The sequence below is a fragment of the Fragaria vesca genome, linkage group LG3 (assembly GCF_000184155.1).
Source record: "Fragaria vesca subsp. vesca linkage group LG3, FraVesHawaii_1.0, whole genome shotgun sequence".
In the NCBI taxonomy this organism is placed as follows: Eukaryota; Viridiplantae; Streptophyta; class Magnoliopsida; order Rosales; family Rosaceae; genus Fragaria; species Fragaria vesca.
In genome coordinates, this window is record NC_020493.1 from 21,688,047 (window position 1) to 21,704,242 (window position 16,196).

Here is a 16,196-nt window from a genome sequence, read left to right on the forward strand (position 1 = left end):
ACCATATTGTGATGGATGAATCTATTGCTTCTTTTCCTCTTAGACCTGCAGATTCCTTGATGAAGTTTCTACAGTTTCGATTGCTTATGTAGACCCACCAATAGATTCCAATTGAACCACGGTTTCTCCGACAACCGTCGCACCAAAGGAAGAGTTTCGTTTTCCAATGGCAATTGAAGATACGACACCGGAAAAGGCAGCGCCGGCGAAGAAGACTCATTTTCATTGTCGATCTGATTGAGCCCTTTGTGTAGAGAAACTCCACGGCAGCGACTTCATCGGATTTCATCTGGAAAAAAAAAAAGAAATTAAATTCAGTTTACTCTCTTAAACTTTAGAGCTAAAATCAGTTCAGTGACTCATTTTTTTTTTTTATTCAGACTCATCCCTAAATTTTTAAATTGTATCAGTCAACGTTAAATTTTAAATTTTCATGTGATTTTGATGTCATATGTTGAGTTGGAGGTGATAAGAGGTCTCACATCTCAGTTTTTGACTCTCTTTTGGCCGAAAAACCCAAACTACCCATGTTAACAATTTTTTTCCTTCTTTAACCTTCATTTTTTTTTCTTCTCTACCAAGATTCAAATTCCTCTTTTAGTCAAAAAAAAAAAATAATAAAAAATATTCATATCTCTCTCCCTTCAACGTAATCTTCTTTGTATCCATCCCTAAATCTTCAAATCCCTCCTTCTCCACAACCCAACTCTCGACACCGCTATGAGCCTCCTCATTCTAACTACCACGTTGAAGTCCACAAATGCATCTGGCTGTAATTCTGAGTCTTTCGAATCCCAGCCTTTTCAGATTCAAATCCAAAACCCCCAATTTACAGGGGGTAAACTGATTCAAAACCCAAAAAAAAAAAAAAAAAATTTTGTGAGAGGTTGTCCTTTCCAGATTTTACCCACATCTTGGAATTAATTATTATCCCTCACAATTCCATATCCTTATGATTTTTTTACCAGGTTGATTAGTTTTTTTTTACCCCTATTTTCTTTAAAAGTGTTAGATTTTTTTACCAGGTAGATAAGTGCATTAAATCGGTTCACTTGTATCTTAGTGCATAAAAGAATTTTCAAAAGAAAAGCTTAAATCTTAAAAAGACGTGGATGATTGACTCGTTCCATACTAGAAATAATAACAGTACCCATGAATATTAAAAAGTAATTGTTAAAACTTTTTTTTTTTTTTTTTCTAGAAACTACTCAAATTGGTCGTCACTGTCACGAGTTATGACTTTTGACAATAAAATAAATCTAACTTTATCCAAAAAAAAAAAAACTCAAATTCAAAGTCTTAAATGCGTATGGAGTTACCTTGTGGAGGTCAAAATATGATGCAACTTAAGCTAGAGCCAAGCCAACGTCACCCAATAATTTTTCGGGTAAAATCTTATTTTATACTCTTCTCCCCAGTCCCCAGGCCGGCCATCTTTTTGTCCAAATAGCCGCGACGAGATAGAAAAGCAAGAAGAAAAGAACGACGATAAAATATAATATAAACGGCACGACGTAGCCCATTGATTCCAGCTTACTTCTCTTCCGCTTCTCTCCGTCTCACTATCATCGTCGTCGTAACCTCCGCTCTTCATTTTCCGACGAAATGGAGCTGAAACCTGGTCTCTCAGCTCTCGTCACCGGCGGAGCCTCCGGTATCGGTAAGCCTCCTCCTTCTTCTATCTACTTCCGTCCAACTTCAGTAAGACTATCTCTATTAGGTTCATTATAGTGTGCTGCAGAGTCTCCTCTGGATTTTGATAGTGATTGCGTGTTGGATTTGAAATCTTCAATCGTTTCTGTGTGAAATGATTTTCTTGTTTATGGAGTGATTGCGATCAAAATAGTTGCGATGGAATTCGTATTGTTGTTAGTGATCAGAGGCATAAGGTATTCGAATTCTTAGTCGTGTTTCGGTTTGTTGATTTTGTAGGGAGAGCTCTCTGCTTAGCTCTGGGAGCTAAGGGAGTGTTTGTGACAGTTGTTGATTACTCTGAAGAAAGAGGAAAGGAAGTTGAAGCACTTGTTCGGAAAGAGAATGCCAAGTTCCATAGCAATTTGAAGTTTCCATCTGCCGTCTTTGTAAAATGCGACGTGACGAATACAGGTGATTGCGCTGTTAGAACATAGCTGATGATTTCTAAGAATGAATGGACTAGTTGGAGTTAAACAGCTGTGATGAATTTAATCCTGGAATGCTTTTATTTATAAGTTCTGGCACACATGTAATCCGCACTATAATACATATTTCACAGGAGTGTATTGGAGAATGATAGAACAATTTGAACAAAGCAAAACATTTTGTTTGCAAGGAATGCTTTCGGCGGTTAAAATTTTCTAAATGTATCTTCTTTTCATAATCATGAACTTGAAACTCGAAATTTGCTTCTTACTCATCTGTATGGGGAGTCATTAATTTGGAATTAGATGTACCTCTCAGACAGTAACATTACTCTCTCTTTCATTAACAGGTGATATAACTGCTGCATTTGACAAGCATGTAGCGACATTTGGAGGTTTGGATGTCTGTATTAACAGTGCAGGCGTTGCTAGTTCCATTCCATTCTACAAGGATCAAACTGATGGCACTCGTACATGGAGAAGAACAGTGAACGTGAATTTTATTGCAATTATAGAGTGCACTTATCTCGCTGTATGCTTTGAGCTTTCACTATCTTTCACTAGTATACTTCCTATCAGTAAATGTGAATGTACTACATGTTAATAAACCTGTCTTTGGTTTTCCCCATAAGCATAAAATATCTATTAATTCCCGTACTAAACAAAGTTTCCTCCATTTTTTTGTCCATGAATGTTTTCTTAGTTCATTTTATCGACTATTCTTGGATTATGAGGGTTACTCTTGCATTCCTTCATATTTATTCTACCATGATGTTCTCTTCTTTCTTTTTTGTTGGACCATTTACGAATAGTATTGTCAATACTGAGTATTAAAACTTTTGTTGAGAATAAGCTCTATCTGTTATTGGCTGAATAGTGGATATATGAATCCTCTTTTCATGACCACTATGTTGTTAGACTATATGTTATAGAGATTTTTCATATCCTGAAATTCTCATACTAATTGAGAACTTAAGCCAAAAGCTAATTGATTCGACTGATAAACAAAGAAACTTTTAGATTGTCTTTAGTCTTGTAGAGACCATATCTTCTAAATTGCATCATCCTATTTTGGCGGCTCATTTTCTTTCAAGTGTCTGCTTGCTTGCAACTTTTAATTTGGGCTTACTCCAGTGGATCAAAAAGTATATTCCATCCTTTTATTTCTTCATTAATTGACTTTTAATGTGAAAGACTACTGATGATGATGCTCCGACAATATGTGTAACCTTTTGGGAGGATTTGACAGCTATGTTGATAGTTTAATTCGTACCAATTATACTTTGATATTTTCAAAACTCTTGGTTAATTCTCCTTCTGAACTTTTCCGTAGCTTAAACATTAGTGTGATGTGTATCTTGTATTCAAAACAGATTAAAACAATGCAAGCTATGCAAAAGCCTGGGGTAATTATCAATATGGGGTCTGCCTCGGGTCTTTACCCAATGGTCACGGATCCAATTTACTCTGGTTCGAAAGGTATGTTCTTCCTAATAGCTTTCTCACTTATTTTCTCTCTTAAAACCTTTCTTTGGTCAGTTTCTCTACTTTTACTGTCAGGGGTTACATATAATGTTAAGCTTACCTAACTTTGTCATAGGTACGTTCTTTGTACCATTTCCATATGCAAATTAATAATCACAAGATGTATTTTTTTACAGGTGGCGTTATTCTATTTACTCGATCCCTTGTTACCTATAAACGTCAAGGGATTCGTATCAATGTGCTCTGTCCAGAAGTAAGATTGTATCTTAAAAAGTTAGATTTAACTGAAATAAGATTCTGATCTTAAGGAATATAATAGTAAAGAGATTATTGCCAAAATTGTTGATGCAGTTTGTGGAAACTGAGATGGGCTCAATGATCGATTCTAAAATGATTGATTTATCGGGGGGCTTTCTCTCTATGGAAATGGTGGTGAAAGGTAATTTTTATGTAGAGGATGTTCATTTGCAATTCCAGTAATCATAGAAGGAGGCACAATTTAATTGTAGGCAATAGGTTCTTAAATAATAGAGTTTTGGATTCTCTCAGAATGCAATAAAGGAACCATATATGCATCACATTAAGGGATCTTTTATTATATTATTTTATTTTATAACTAGTCGCATGCCCCAGTATGGGGGAGGTGTTGATTTGTAAAAATGATCTGTTCTTACTTGTCATACCTTCAAAGATAACAGTTACTTCAGTACTAAACTCTATGTATTGGAAAGGTCAAAACCTTCACAGTGGTTATTGGATAGCCTTATTCTTGTATTTCAACCGCTAAGTGTGTGTACCGTAGCACTTAATATGGTACGCACATATATTGTGTACATTACAATATATATATTTTTTTTTGGGACAATTCCATGTTTCGTTGCATCAACAGAGTTCAACTCTACCCATAGAATCAGTGATAGGTCTTTAATTTTTGTTTTTATAAATTTAAAATAACTCCTACAGTCTGTCTTCACTGCAGGTGCTTTTGAGCTTATAGCTGATGAGAGTAAAGCTGGTTCATGCTTATGGATTACAAATCGGAGAGGCATGGAATATTGGCCAACCCCCACAGAAGAAAAGAAATACTTGCTTACCTCTTCAAGATCGAGAAAAAGAACTATGGCAAAAGCTCCTTTTCAAACACCTTTGAATATTCAGCTTCCAGAAAGCTATGAGAAGTTGTGAGTAAATTTACATCAAATATCGGTCGTTTCTTCTTTTTCCTTATGAAAAGTTACAAACATCAATCCTTAGATGATCAATTCGTTATGGTTGGATACATGTGAATACAAAAATTGGGCAGATGCAGAAAAAAAATTATGATATGGAGCAACTGAGCTAGTATGTAACGGTAGTGGATACCAACTCTTATGCTGAAGAACAAAAAGATGTTGAATGATTACTTTTACTGATATAGGCTGAATATGAAGCTTGTCATCCATCAAGACTTCAAGAGTACTTCCATTTGAACTGGTTTTACTTTTCAATTGACCCGAAAATCCAATGATCGTGGAACTTTGTTGAAAGAACAACTATTTTATTCTCTCTTTGGAGAAGAGTGAAAATAAAAAACTTCGAACTGCGTATGCAATGTGCATCATGAAGTTTGGTTTTGGTCTCAAGGACTGAAAAATTCTTCGATTTATCCGTTTACATATTTTGTCTTATTATTGCAGTAACAATCCTAGATTTTATATTGAATGAAGGCAAACGGGTTGTCATTAGTTTTGGTATTTAATCATAGTCTCTTTTTTCAGAGTTGTTCACACATTGACCCACAATTTCCGGAATGCTACCCATATTGTTCGTGCAGCATTGAGATTACCTATTAAACCACATCAGGTTCTTGTGAAAATCATTTATGCTGGTGTAAACGCAAGTGATGTAAGTTTGTGAATCCCTTGAAGCACTTTTCCTAATTATTGATACTATATCAAGAGTCCGCTCCATTCCACCAAATGTTTTGTTGGCTTACTTATTGGTTATCATTTATATCATATTATAACTAGTGTCTGGAACTGGACTGAAACTTTGTTGGATAATTGGATTACCAGCTGCTTGAGCCAGTGGCACAAGGGAGCAAAAGATAAGGAATCCAGTTATTTTTCTGTCCTGGATCAATTTCTTCTGAGCCTAAGTTGGTTTCAGTAAATTCTACAAACAAGCACATATAACTCTTGTAGGTTAGTTTACGCTTTGGGGTTTAGTATTAATTGATGGCCTTTTCTCTAACACTTAAACTTTGAGGTCTAGTAGTTGTCTAACAATTATTGGTGGGCAAATGGTTGTTTGTTTACAGCTTCATAGCTATTCTGTACCTCAGACTTGCATAGCTGATTTTAGGAATTTCCGCCTTATCTTCATGTCCCTTTATTTTCAAATTGATATCAGCTAGGTCCCTTGTGTGCTATATATAAACTGCTATAGGATGCTCACAGGACTGGACAAAGAGTCTTGAGTCTTGACGTAGAGTAAATTACTTCACAACAACACCATATATGTGTTTAATTCAAAAATCCTGTGCTGGGGAAGAATGATTCTGTTTGATGATGGGCAAGAGTGTACATAGAAGGCTGCTCTTCTAAAGTGAATCAGGATGGAGGTTGGGGAGAGATAAACAAAGACAGTTAGTCTGAAAACTTTGGGTTTTTCTTTCTTCCTACTTGATGGTTGTTAAAATAATAATATTCAGGACATGCCTCGTTTTGGGTATAGTAAATTCCACCTTTTCACTATCTGCACGTCCATAAGTGCATGCTCTAACAAGGACTTATTGTTGGCAGGTAAATTTCAGCTCAGGGCGTTATTTCTCTGGATCCAACAAAGGCCTTGGCCCCCAGCTTCCATTTGATGCTGGTTTTGAGGTGCAGGATTATAATATGTATAGATAAACACTTCGTGACATTCTGCAATCTCTCTTGCAGTTGGCAGTTTCTGTATTTCTGAAGTCATTGATAACTATAACACTTAATGATGAACATGTCACATTATTGCAGGCCGTGGGGATAATTGCAGCAGTAGGAGACTCTGTCACTCACTTGGAAATTGGTACTCCTGCTGCAATCATGATTTTTGGAAGTTATGCTGAATTCATGATGGTAAATTACGGATATTTTAGTGACGCTTGCTTTTTTTTTACTGCGTCTGTCAGCTGTATCACCTAATCAGTATTACTTGTCTAGAGAAGGATTCATATTATATTTGTTGTGGACTCCTTTTATTAAATTATCATTAATTGAGTGAATTAATGCTGAGGTTTAAACTTGCACTAGGTTCCTTCAAAACACATCCTTCCTGTGGAAAGACCAGATCCAGAAGTTGTTGCAATGCTTACTTCAGGACTAACAGCATCAATCGCTCTAGAGAAGGTATGTATCTGTTTTCACAGAGAAATTGGGTAATATAGAATCCTATATCCTTCTTTGTTCTTGTTACAGATATTTGACACTTTATTTAAAGCTTTAATATATGATAAATGTGTTGTTGTCGAACCAGACAATTTGGTCATTCTTAGACCTCTAATAAAGGGTCCATAGTCGGTAATGGGTGAAAATAATCTTCACAGCTTTTAATGGCACTATTCACCCAGTCTGATAGACCATGTTTCTACTTGTCTGATTTGTTTGTTTGTGATGAATTGTTAGGCGGGAGGACAAATGGAATCTGGAAAAGTAGTTCTTGTTACTGCTGCTGCTGGAGGGACTGGGCAATTTGCTGTCCAGGTTTGCCTTCAAATTCTGTAATAGCACCAATCACATGCATGCTTTTTCTTTATTCCCTTAGAGTTTATGACCATTTGTAACTGCATTGCACGGTCTTTGAAATGTTGACCGATGTACATGTATTATGGTACTGACAACAAATTGTGCTGATGGTGGAAATCTGAGGCAGAAACCTCATTTCTTAGATGGTGTCCTAAAAGGCTAAAATCGCCAACTTATATTGTTGAATGCTGAATGAAATATAGGTGTTTCAGGCATCTTTCTTTCTTATAAAAAAAAAAAAAAAGAAATAAACATTATCACTGTTGGAATAGTGCTCCAGGAACACTATCCTCCTTATTCACTACTTCTAAATGGAATATTGATATCCCTTTAGTTTAAGCAGCATGAGCAAGCTTTTGGTACACACTAACATGTTATTTTACTTAACACATAATTGGGTGGCTTAGCATTTCCTGAAGTTTGATTAAACCTTCCATGTTATGAGGAAGTTCCCTTCGTTTTGGGCTTTGGTGATGTTACTATCCTAATATCCTCTATCTTGTCGCTTACACTGATAACAAAATTTTATTTAAGTTACTTGTTTCAGGCGGAAGAGAAGTTTCTGTTTTTTTGTTGAAATTCCACTTCAACTCTAAAAGATTGTACCTTAGAAGGCTAATAGCTTGTTCATGTGTCTGATAAATGATCTAAATCGAAGCAATTTCCTAGTGTTCTAAGATTCTATTTCATTATAATCACCCTAGATCTTCTCTCTGAGGGAAGGATTCATTTTCACTGATATATAATTGGATACTTCATTATTGATGTTTCATACATTCCCCTTAGAAAAACTATTTATCGGTTGGTGATTTATGCACAGCTCGCAAAGCTAGCCGGAAATAAAGTGGTTGCAACTTGTGGAGGTGCAGACAAGGCAAAACTTTTGAAAGAATTGGGGGTTGATCGAGTCATAGATTATAAAGCTGAAGACATAAAAACTGTATGTGAATTCTCCTTCCTTATCATTAAATTGTTTCTTTAGTATTTGTTGGAATTATATGATAAATTGGACTGGTAATTTTAATTTTGTGATTCAAATGTCAATTGATCCAGATTCTTGCTGGTAAAATTATCTATATCTGACTTCTTTCTTCCATTATTCTTAACTAGGAAGCAGCTGTAGTATAATCTCTATGTTAAGTTTTATTTCTAAAGATGAACTGCTAAGCCTTTAGTCCTGGCTGCCCTCTTTTCTAAAGTGGACTCCTTGTCCACCTCATTGGTCTTTGCTTTTTGTCTCAATAAAAAGCTGTTTCTTTTCCAAGAAGATTATCTATGTCTGACTACTGATTGTTCCCTGAATGTTTGTTTTGAATTCTGAGATTTATATTTTGGCTTGAACATGAACATATATGGTTTGTTATTATTGTTATTCACTGACTCGAACATCCAAGTTGCAAAAGTAAGTAGGCTCGTGATATAATTGGTATTCGAATACAGAATTGACAATCTGCCTATTTGTAGTCGAGAACTTGGTTCTCCCAGTTTGTTGAAGTAATTTGACCCATCTACTCGTTTGTTTTGTCACTGTCCATTGTTTCCCAACTTATCTGATTTCTAATCACTGTAAGTGTTTAGATATACAGATTGACCGTCAGGAAAGTTGAAATGTACTTGTGTCATCCCTTTCACTTTCAGTTTAAACTTGATTATCTGTAATATTACTTGTAACATGGCCTTGTATATGTTGGATATGGATAATGGAACCCTTGTAGTTTTTGTTCTGTTTGATTTGAATTTAGGAATCAATCTTCACATAAAAAAAAAAAGTGGAGGACTGATGACTTTCAATCTTCCAGGTTCTAAAGAGAGAGTTTCCAAAAGGTATCGACATTATCTATGAGTCAGTTGGTGGCCACATGTTCGATTTGTGCTTGAATGCTCTGGCAGTTTATGGGCGGCTTATTGTAATTGGAATGATTTCTCAGGTTGGTTATTCTGCTGTTTTCTGCAAGCTTACACCGTTGCAATGTGACTATCTTTGTTGACACTTAAGATGCTATTTGAATAGCTAAACTGTAGTATATCAAAAATATCTTTTCTTGTTTTGGCACTTATTATGTATAAACAGTTACCTTAAGGATAGTGTATTTTCATGATTTGGCATAATTTATGTGAAGAGTTAAGTTGAATTTAATCCAGCTATGCATCATCTTTGGTACAACGGTATGTAATTTTTACTTTGTGCCCTTGTAATGGAATTAGTGATTAAAATTGCATAGCAATATGACTGTGGGTGATTCCCCGCATGAGATATGTGAGACCTCGCATATCACTTATATTATATTGGGTCTACACGTGTACCCAAATTATCCAGTTCACATGTTATCCATGTTCTTGGGTCAGAACTTTGCCACACATATGGAGGCATGTTGAATGTAACGTCCTACATTAGAAACATAAGACCTTGCCTAAGAGTTATAAGAAAAATGGGGCCTTTCCACCCATTCTGAATTGGTGTCAAGTAGGATGTTCAGACCCTATGCTTTTGAGAGGCATACATTACACTTATTATCCTATGCTTATGCTTAGAATGGTCAAAGACTTCAGAGTTTCTATTACCTTTCTTAGATCTCTATGGTTAAGGAATTCACTGATGGATATGTATGAAGTGATTTAGTTCAAGTTGGTTACTTATATAGTTTTCTTTTTGTTTAAAATTGTAAAGGACTGTATCAGGTGTAAATCCAGTCACATGATGGCCTTATTAATAGTGAGAATTAGTTTTTGCATATAGCATTTTTTGTTTGCTTTATAATGTGGTTGTTTCAAATGAGATAATTGAATTCATCTGGTTTCAGTATCAAGGAGAGCATGGGTGGAAGCCGTCAAACTACCCTGGAATTTGCGAGAAGCTTTTAGCCAAAAGCCAAACTGTGGTATGTAGCAACTAAGCACTAACCTTGTCCTCGTCTATAGTTCTCATTCCATGCTCGTCTTTCTCATCTATCATTCAAATATTTTATCTTTTACTGGTGACCATGACTAACTGCTAGACTACTTGACCCATCTATAAGATCTATTCGCATTGATATGTGCAACAAATTTTAGAATATCTCATGTCTGATCCAATATTGAGGTCCCTATATTTCATGTTTGTAGTGTAGCTGAACTCAATCAATAGATATAAAACCAGTTGATGTACGAACGCTAATGTTTTCAGGCTGGGTTCTTCTTGGTACAATATAGTCAGTTCTGGCAGGAACACCTGGATAAACTTGTTCATCTTTTCACAGCAGGAAAACTGAAGGTAAGTAGTATAAACATTGACTAACTTCTTTTTCAAACATTTTTCAATGTGGTTACAAAGTACCGACTAACTTGCTGTTTTTATTATCCATGGACTTTTTGGTCTTGAATAACTGTCATTCCTCAACTATCTACCTTCATTTCATAGGTTTCCTTAGATCCGAAACAATTTCTTGGTGTCCATTCTGTTCCGGATGCTGTCGAGTATCTTCATTCCGGTAAAAGTGTGGGGAAGGTATTGCTTGAGCTCCCTCTTTACTCAGTCATTTTTTATGCAACTCAACTCTGATCCTAAATTACCTTTTTGCTTGCGTCAAAAAATGTTCCAGGTTGTGGTTTGCATTGATCCATCCTACAGGCAACAAACATCGAGATTATGAGCAGATGGTCTTTTGGTTCATGGTAATATTTTCTCTGTTTTTGAACATTGAACCTATTTGCTACAAAGAACATGTATACTTGCAGATTCGTTTAATAAGATAAACTGAAAGCCTTGAATGGTGAAGAGTCAACAAACAGTTGGGCCAAATACAAATAAAAAGACACATGGAGATCCATACAGATACAAATACGAGCAGTATAATTTGAGTGCCATACATGAACCATACAGAGTTGTACTTTAGTTGCAAATCTATTGTGTATTAAATTTGATACTCTTTTGTATTAACACCTAAATTTGAACTTCTTTTGTATCAACATTGAACCTCTTTTGCATTAACACCTATATATGGGGGCAATTTAGTACAGTATATAAGCTTTGTGCTGCGAGCAGCACTTCTATGCTTATTCTTTTAGTGATGCCAGCATGTGTGGCATTTTTTTGTTTTTGTTTTTGTTCTTTCTTGATTAAGAATTGTAATCAAATTAGTGGAAATTCATTTGTACAAGAAGTTGTTTGCAGAGACAATGGGGTAAAGAGCTATCAGAATGACATGTATTCAGCCTGATCATAATGCTGTGAGCTCCACTCAAAGTGCCTTCTCATTACAGACTCGTACTTGCAAAGGCCAACATTTAATTTACAACTTTCATTTGGGTAAAATGAGTTGCCATTCTGTTGGCACTCCAACAAACTGGCTCTCCCGGCCTAGAACGTTAATGTTTGGTACAAATTTCCTTTGGGTAAATGACCGCCAACAAACCAGCTCTCCTTCTCTACATTGCGGATGTTTAATTAATTTTAAGTTGAAGCATAACTCATTACTTTGCCCTAGGTAACACGAGAAAACCAATCACAAGAGTTCATGTTCTTCTAATCTTATTCGTAGAGGGTGTATAAACATACATACATTATAGACGTACATATATTGAACATGCAAATATAGGTCTATGCACAAACTTGCGTACAAGTGCAACTAGCTAGTTAGTACTCTCAAGTCTCGACAGGCTGATTCAGACTTTTCACTATATAGAGCCATCCATCCACACAAGTTTTTACTCAAACAAAGACCCTCGGAACAGAATCGACAGGCCGAACATCCACCTCCCTCAACTCCGTCTTCAACCCCTTCCCCCCTCCGTTTGCTAAAGGATGCACTCCGAGATTCGGCCCCGTCATATAAGCTCGGTGCTCCCTCTCCTTCTCAAAGGATACCCCAAACCTCTTCTCCACATTTCGAGCGAGATCTTCATACAGCTGACCATCCCTAGTCAGTGCCATCATAACCTGTGGTACCCCAAGAGGTAGAATGTCGCCCCTATCAACCTGCCACAAATATACAGTTTCACCTACATACATTTCCTTTGTGATCAATGAACAACAACGACTGTGTTTATCGAATCTGGTGTAAAAAAAAAATCTAACCTGCCAGAAATGGAACACCTTCCCATAGGTCTTACAAACCTTGTCCAGATCCTGACGCTGGATCGGACCCGGCAAACCGGGCATGAACAAAACCCCACTCTTGACCTCATACTCGTGAGAGTGCCACAGCTTCTTCTCATCATCGGGGAGAGTCAAGAAGAGTCTCTCCGAGACGAGGTACTCGAGGCCGATGAGCTTAGCATCGGCCTCGGGGCTGTCGTAGATTAGGCACTGACGCACCTCCTCATTCTGGTGCGCGCAGTAATGGTGAGCTTCGACCTGACGTGTCATGTCGTGCGCGTAGAAGTGGAAGGCGCAGAGGTGCTGGTGGACCTTGTTGACGGGGCCGAAGTCTTGGATGGCGGCGGTTGCGGTTTCGAGCATGGCTGTTCCGGTCTGGGTTGGCTCACCGGGGACTCCTGTGAAAGTAGTCGCCATTTTTGTGTGCTTGGTTGGTCTGGTTTGTGTGAATCGGTGAGAGAGCTAAAGAGTAGCACCGGTGGTTTTGATATGAAGGAAGCGGCGTTTAAAAGCTTGGAGTAGGAAATTAGGGTGTTTGCATGCATTGTTACGCGTGTTGGCAGAAAGCATACGTGGCGTGTAGCAGTTGTAACGTGGAGATTAACGTGGCTTTTATACGGGTTCAAGAGACCGAAAGAAGCTGGGTAAGACCGTAAGAGATTGTGAAGATTCAAACACCATGTTGAACCAAGGCCCTCCTTTAGCTAATCAGCAATATCAGAGCTTTACATACTTCAAGGAATTATAAACTCAGTGTTAGAACTATTGGATAACAAAAGTGAAATAGACCGGAATAAAAAGGAACGACACAAAAAATGATGCAGTATGTGTGTTTTTCATTTAGCTGAGAACTGGACCCAGTGTCCCAGTGTTAGCATGGGAGAAAGTAAAAAGGAGAAGTATGAAATAGACGAAGTAATTGAGGACTATATTGTGCTTTTATACGCGTTTGCGAGGTATGGAGAGAAAAAAACAAATATTGCACTGATGTATATTTAGCTTTTGTATATCATATAATGTTGGGGTTTGTCTATTACACTGAACGGTATAACATACCTATCACTAAAGGAGGGGAGGTTTAGCCAGAGGGGTTTTGATTTCAAATTTGGTCTGTGTTTCCAGCAGGTATGTTATATCTGACAGCGTTTCCAGCATACATTCTATACCTGACGGCACAGCAGAATTTTCCATAACAAAAAAGGCTTGTGGTCTGGTGGCTTGAGACTACTCTATGTTTGAGCCCAGTAGGTATTTTTGGTCCAAGACTCGGGGTACGTTTTGGATAACATTTGGGCCAGTACCTGTGGCCCTTTTTTAATACGAAGCCCACGAAGGGTGGCGAAGTCTGGCAACACGCGAGCTGGAGTTTGGCAAAGATTCCGATACCCCGCGGGATTCGATGTCCTCGCGGGATCCTTTGTTCCAGTTCGTGTAGGGTTCTACAGTGCATGGCGAAGTAGATTTGGAAATGGACTGTAGTACTCCGCGGGATAGGATCGCTTAGTGTTTGAGTTCGCGTACGACGCTACAGTGAGATGATGCGGGGCAGTGAGCAAGACCTAGGCGAGGTTTGTTCTGGACACGTGTTGCACGGATCGCGCGGCTCGCGAGCTGGTCGTATCCTTGTGAAATTCTAATTGCTGAGTCCGAATGGATTGTGATTAGGTCTATGCGAATTGCTATATAAGGGATGCTTGACACAATCAATCATACAAAACAAGTACAAATCCTCGAGCATCCTCGAAACCCTAAGTTCTAAGTGCACCTCGCCTTAGATCTCAGAGCCCGTCTGGACTCGCCTCTCCTCCCTAATTGTTGCTCTGCTCGCTTCGAACAGTGAGTATCGATTCACAGGTGACTAGATAGTTTGCTGGTAATTCCTCGCCCGCGAGGTGACACCGGAGCTCTACTTCGCCTGATTAGAAGTCAAGAACGCGCACCGTTCTCGTTCCGCGTCCGCGCGGTGGCACGCCCTGCAAACCCTAATTTACTTTTGGTAGCACAAGTTACCTCTCTACCCCTGCTGAGGATCGTGGCCAAAACATTGGCACGCCCAGTGGGACGGGGAGTATAACATTCTGGTCATCATTGGGAAGTCAGGCGGATCCCCATACGGGAGACCCTCGATTTCTTGTTTGAAACACAAATCACCCCCGTTACCAGCCTCATAACAGCGCGGCCTGTCGCTCACTCACGAAAGACCAAGTATTAACTCCGTTCGGAAACCCAGATTTCAGCGAACCTACGATGGCAGAACTAACACCTACTAGCAGCACTGGCCCCGTCACTCTAGCTGAAGACCAGATAACGGCCCTGGTCGACCGCCTAACGGCTCACACCGACCAGGCAACCCGCCAATTGCAGGAGGGTCTTGACTCCCTCACCCTGACTGTTAAGAATCTATCTGAAGTAGTCATGAAGGATAGAGATATCTGACTTGCTAACCAAGAAAACCTTTCTAGGCTCAGCGAGGACTTCAACTTCCATGCCGGTCAAGTCAGGGAGGACAAAGATTTGGTGGAAGGTTCCCTTCAAAGGATCCAAAAAGAACTGGATCAGAGTAAGGTGACTTTCACAGAAACCCTGCAGCTTACCCGCGCAACCGTGGATGAGCAAACCCGTCGCTTGGACGAGCATGATACCAAGCTACAATTGCAGCAGGATGCTTCTTTCTTTGGAAGTAAGAATGGCATAGAAAAGCTCGAGAAATATAAGGAGCAACATGATAACTTGAGCTTAAGGGTCTTGCAAGTGGAAGACTGGATGCGGTCTCAGGCACCAAAGAATCATGCTATGAACTTATTCAGTTCAAGTGCAACTGAGGGATCAAGGTATATTCCACCTAATGAACGCCCTAGGGGGAATCCGAAGGTCGGGGCCCAGAAGACTCCCCAATTCACATTGGGAGCCAGTTCGTCAAAGACACCACCCCTTCTACCCACGACAGGCAACCCTAGAGTCGCACTTGGGGGCTCCGGTGTCTTCCCATCTCAAGGGATCGGGACACCAGATGACCCAGTTATAGCTTATTCCAGTTCGACCCCTAAGAACATCGGGCAGGCCCCTAGCCTCTCCGCATGGCACGGCCACGATCAGGGGGCAGAATCCACACCAGTAACGGCAGCCGATTGGCGCTAGCTCATCTCGAGCATAGTCAAGGAGCAAACCGGAAAAGGTGATGCTAGCTTGCATTATCGTGATCCCTATCCTGATAGCGTGGCACAATATCCCTTCCCTCATGGGTTTAAGAATATTGTCTTCACCATTTTCTCCGGGGAGACAAGGGAAGATGCAGCAACACACATGGCCCGTTTTAAGGTCCAATGCGGCCAATACGGGAATGATGATATGCTCAAACTCAAACTCTTCGGGACTTCTCTGTCCGGGGCTGCTTTCACCTGGTACTCCAGGTTGAAGCCTGGGTCAATAGCAGATTGGCCCACTATGGAAAGACTCTTCCGAGAAACGTACGGCACGATTGAGCCTGAAGTTGGCCTCGACTCCCTCACACAGATGAGCCAGCAGAGCATGGAGTCCGGAGTTTCTTTCCTCCAACGCTTCAAGATCCAGCAAGCCAAGTGTGATTACCTGCTACCTGAGCAGGAAGCCATTAAGTTGGCTATTAGAGGTCTGGAGCACCGCCAGCGGTTGAAGCACCATGGAGAGCGCTTTAATTCCATGGGTGACCTGACTAACAAAGTCGGCAGCTACGAGCTAATCCTGAACGAGTTGGACGACAAAACAAATGCTTCC

At 39.2% G+C, this 16,196-nt stretch overlaps 2 protein-coding genes across 3 annotated transcripts; one reads left to right on the top strand and one right to left on the bottom strand.

Moving 5' to 3' along the window:
* Positions 1-1,605: 1,605 nt before the first annotated feature.
* Positions 1,606-11,420, top strand: LOC101299168 (zinc-binding alcohol dehydrogenase domain-containing protein 2-like). Its single transcript, XM_004294773.1, has 18 exons — positions 1,606-1,660; positions 1,933-2,106; positions 2,471-2,652; positions 3,494-3,599; positions 3,782-3,858; positions 3,957-4,044; positions 4,585-4,786; positions 5,363-5,489; positions 6,389-6,469; positions 6,602-6,703; positions 6,878-6,973; positions 7,250-7,327; positions 8,190-8,309; positions 9,169-9,297; positions 10,171-10,248; positions 10,533-10,619; positions 10,767-10,853; positions 10,948-11,420. The coding sequence occupies exons 1-18, from the start codon at positions 1,606-1,608 to the stop codon at positions 10,996-10,998; spliced, it is 1,920 nt and encodes a 639-aa protein (XP_004294821.1). The 3' UTR covers positions 10,999-11,420.
* A 470-nt stretch (positions 11,421-11,890) lies between these two features.
* LOC101299457 lies at positions 11,891-12,923 on the bottom strand. 2 transcript variants are annotated; one of them, XM_004294774.1, is made up of 2 exons: positions 12,423-12,923; positions 11,891-12,323 (listed from the first exon to the last, which is right to left on the bottom strand). In XM_004294774.1, exons 1-2 carry the CDS (start codon positions 12,858-12,860, stop codon positions 12,057-12,059), a joined length of 705 nt encoding a protein of 234 aa, XP_004294822.1. In that variant the 5' UTR covers positions 12,861-12,923; the 3' UTR covers positions 11,891-12,056. The 2 variants fall into 2 exon arrangements, with proteins under 2 accessions (XP_004294822.1, XP_004294823.1); XM_004294775.1 differs by having other exon boundaries at positions 11,936-12,323; positions 12,462-12,923.
* Positions 12,924-16,196: the final 3,273 nt, after the last annotated feature.

Coding starts and splice junctions, on each gene's coding strand:
- LOC101299457 (XM_004294774.1), bottom strand. CDS start 12,860: ATGGCGACTACTTTCACAGGAGTCCCCGGTGAGCCAACCCAGACCGGA. Junction 12,324..12,422: donor AGGTGTTCCATTTCTGGCAG/GTTAGATTTTTT, acceptor TATTTGTGGCAG/GTTGATAGGGGCGACATTCT.
- LOC101299168 (XM_004294773.1), top strand. CDS start 1,606: ATGGAGCTGAAACCTGGTCTCTCAGCTCTCGTCACCGGCGGAGCCTCC. Junction 4,045..4,584: donor TATGGAAATGGTGGTGAAAG/GTAATTTTTATG, acceptor TCTTCACTGCAG/GTGCTTTTGAGCTTATAGCT. Junction 4,787..5,362: donor CCAGAAAGCTATGAGAAGTT/GTGAGTAAATTT, acceptor CTCTTTTTTCAG/AGTTGTTCACACATTGACCC.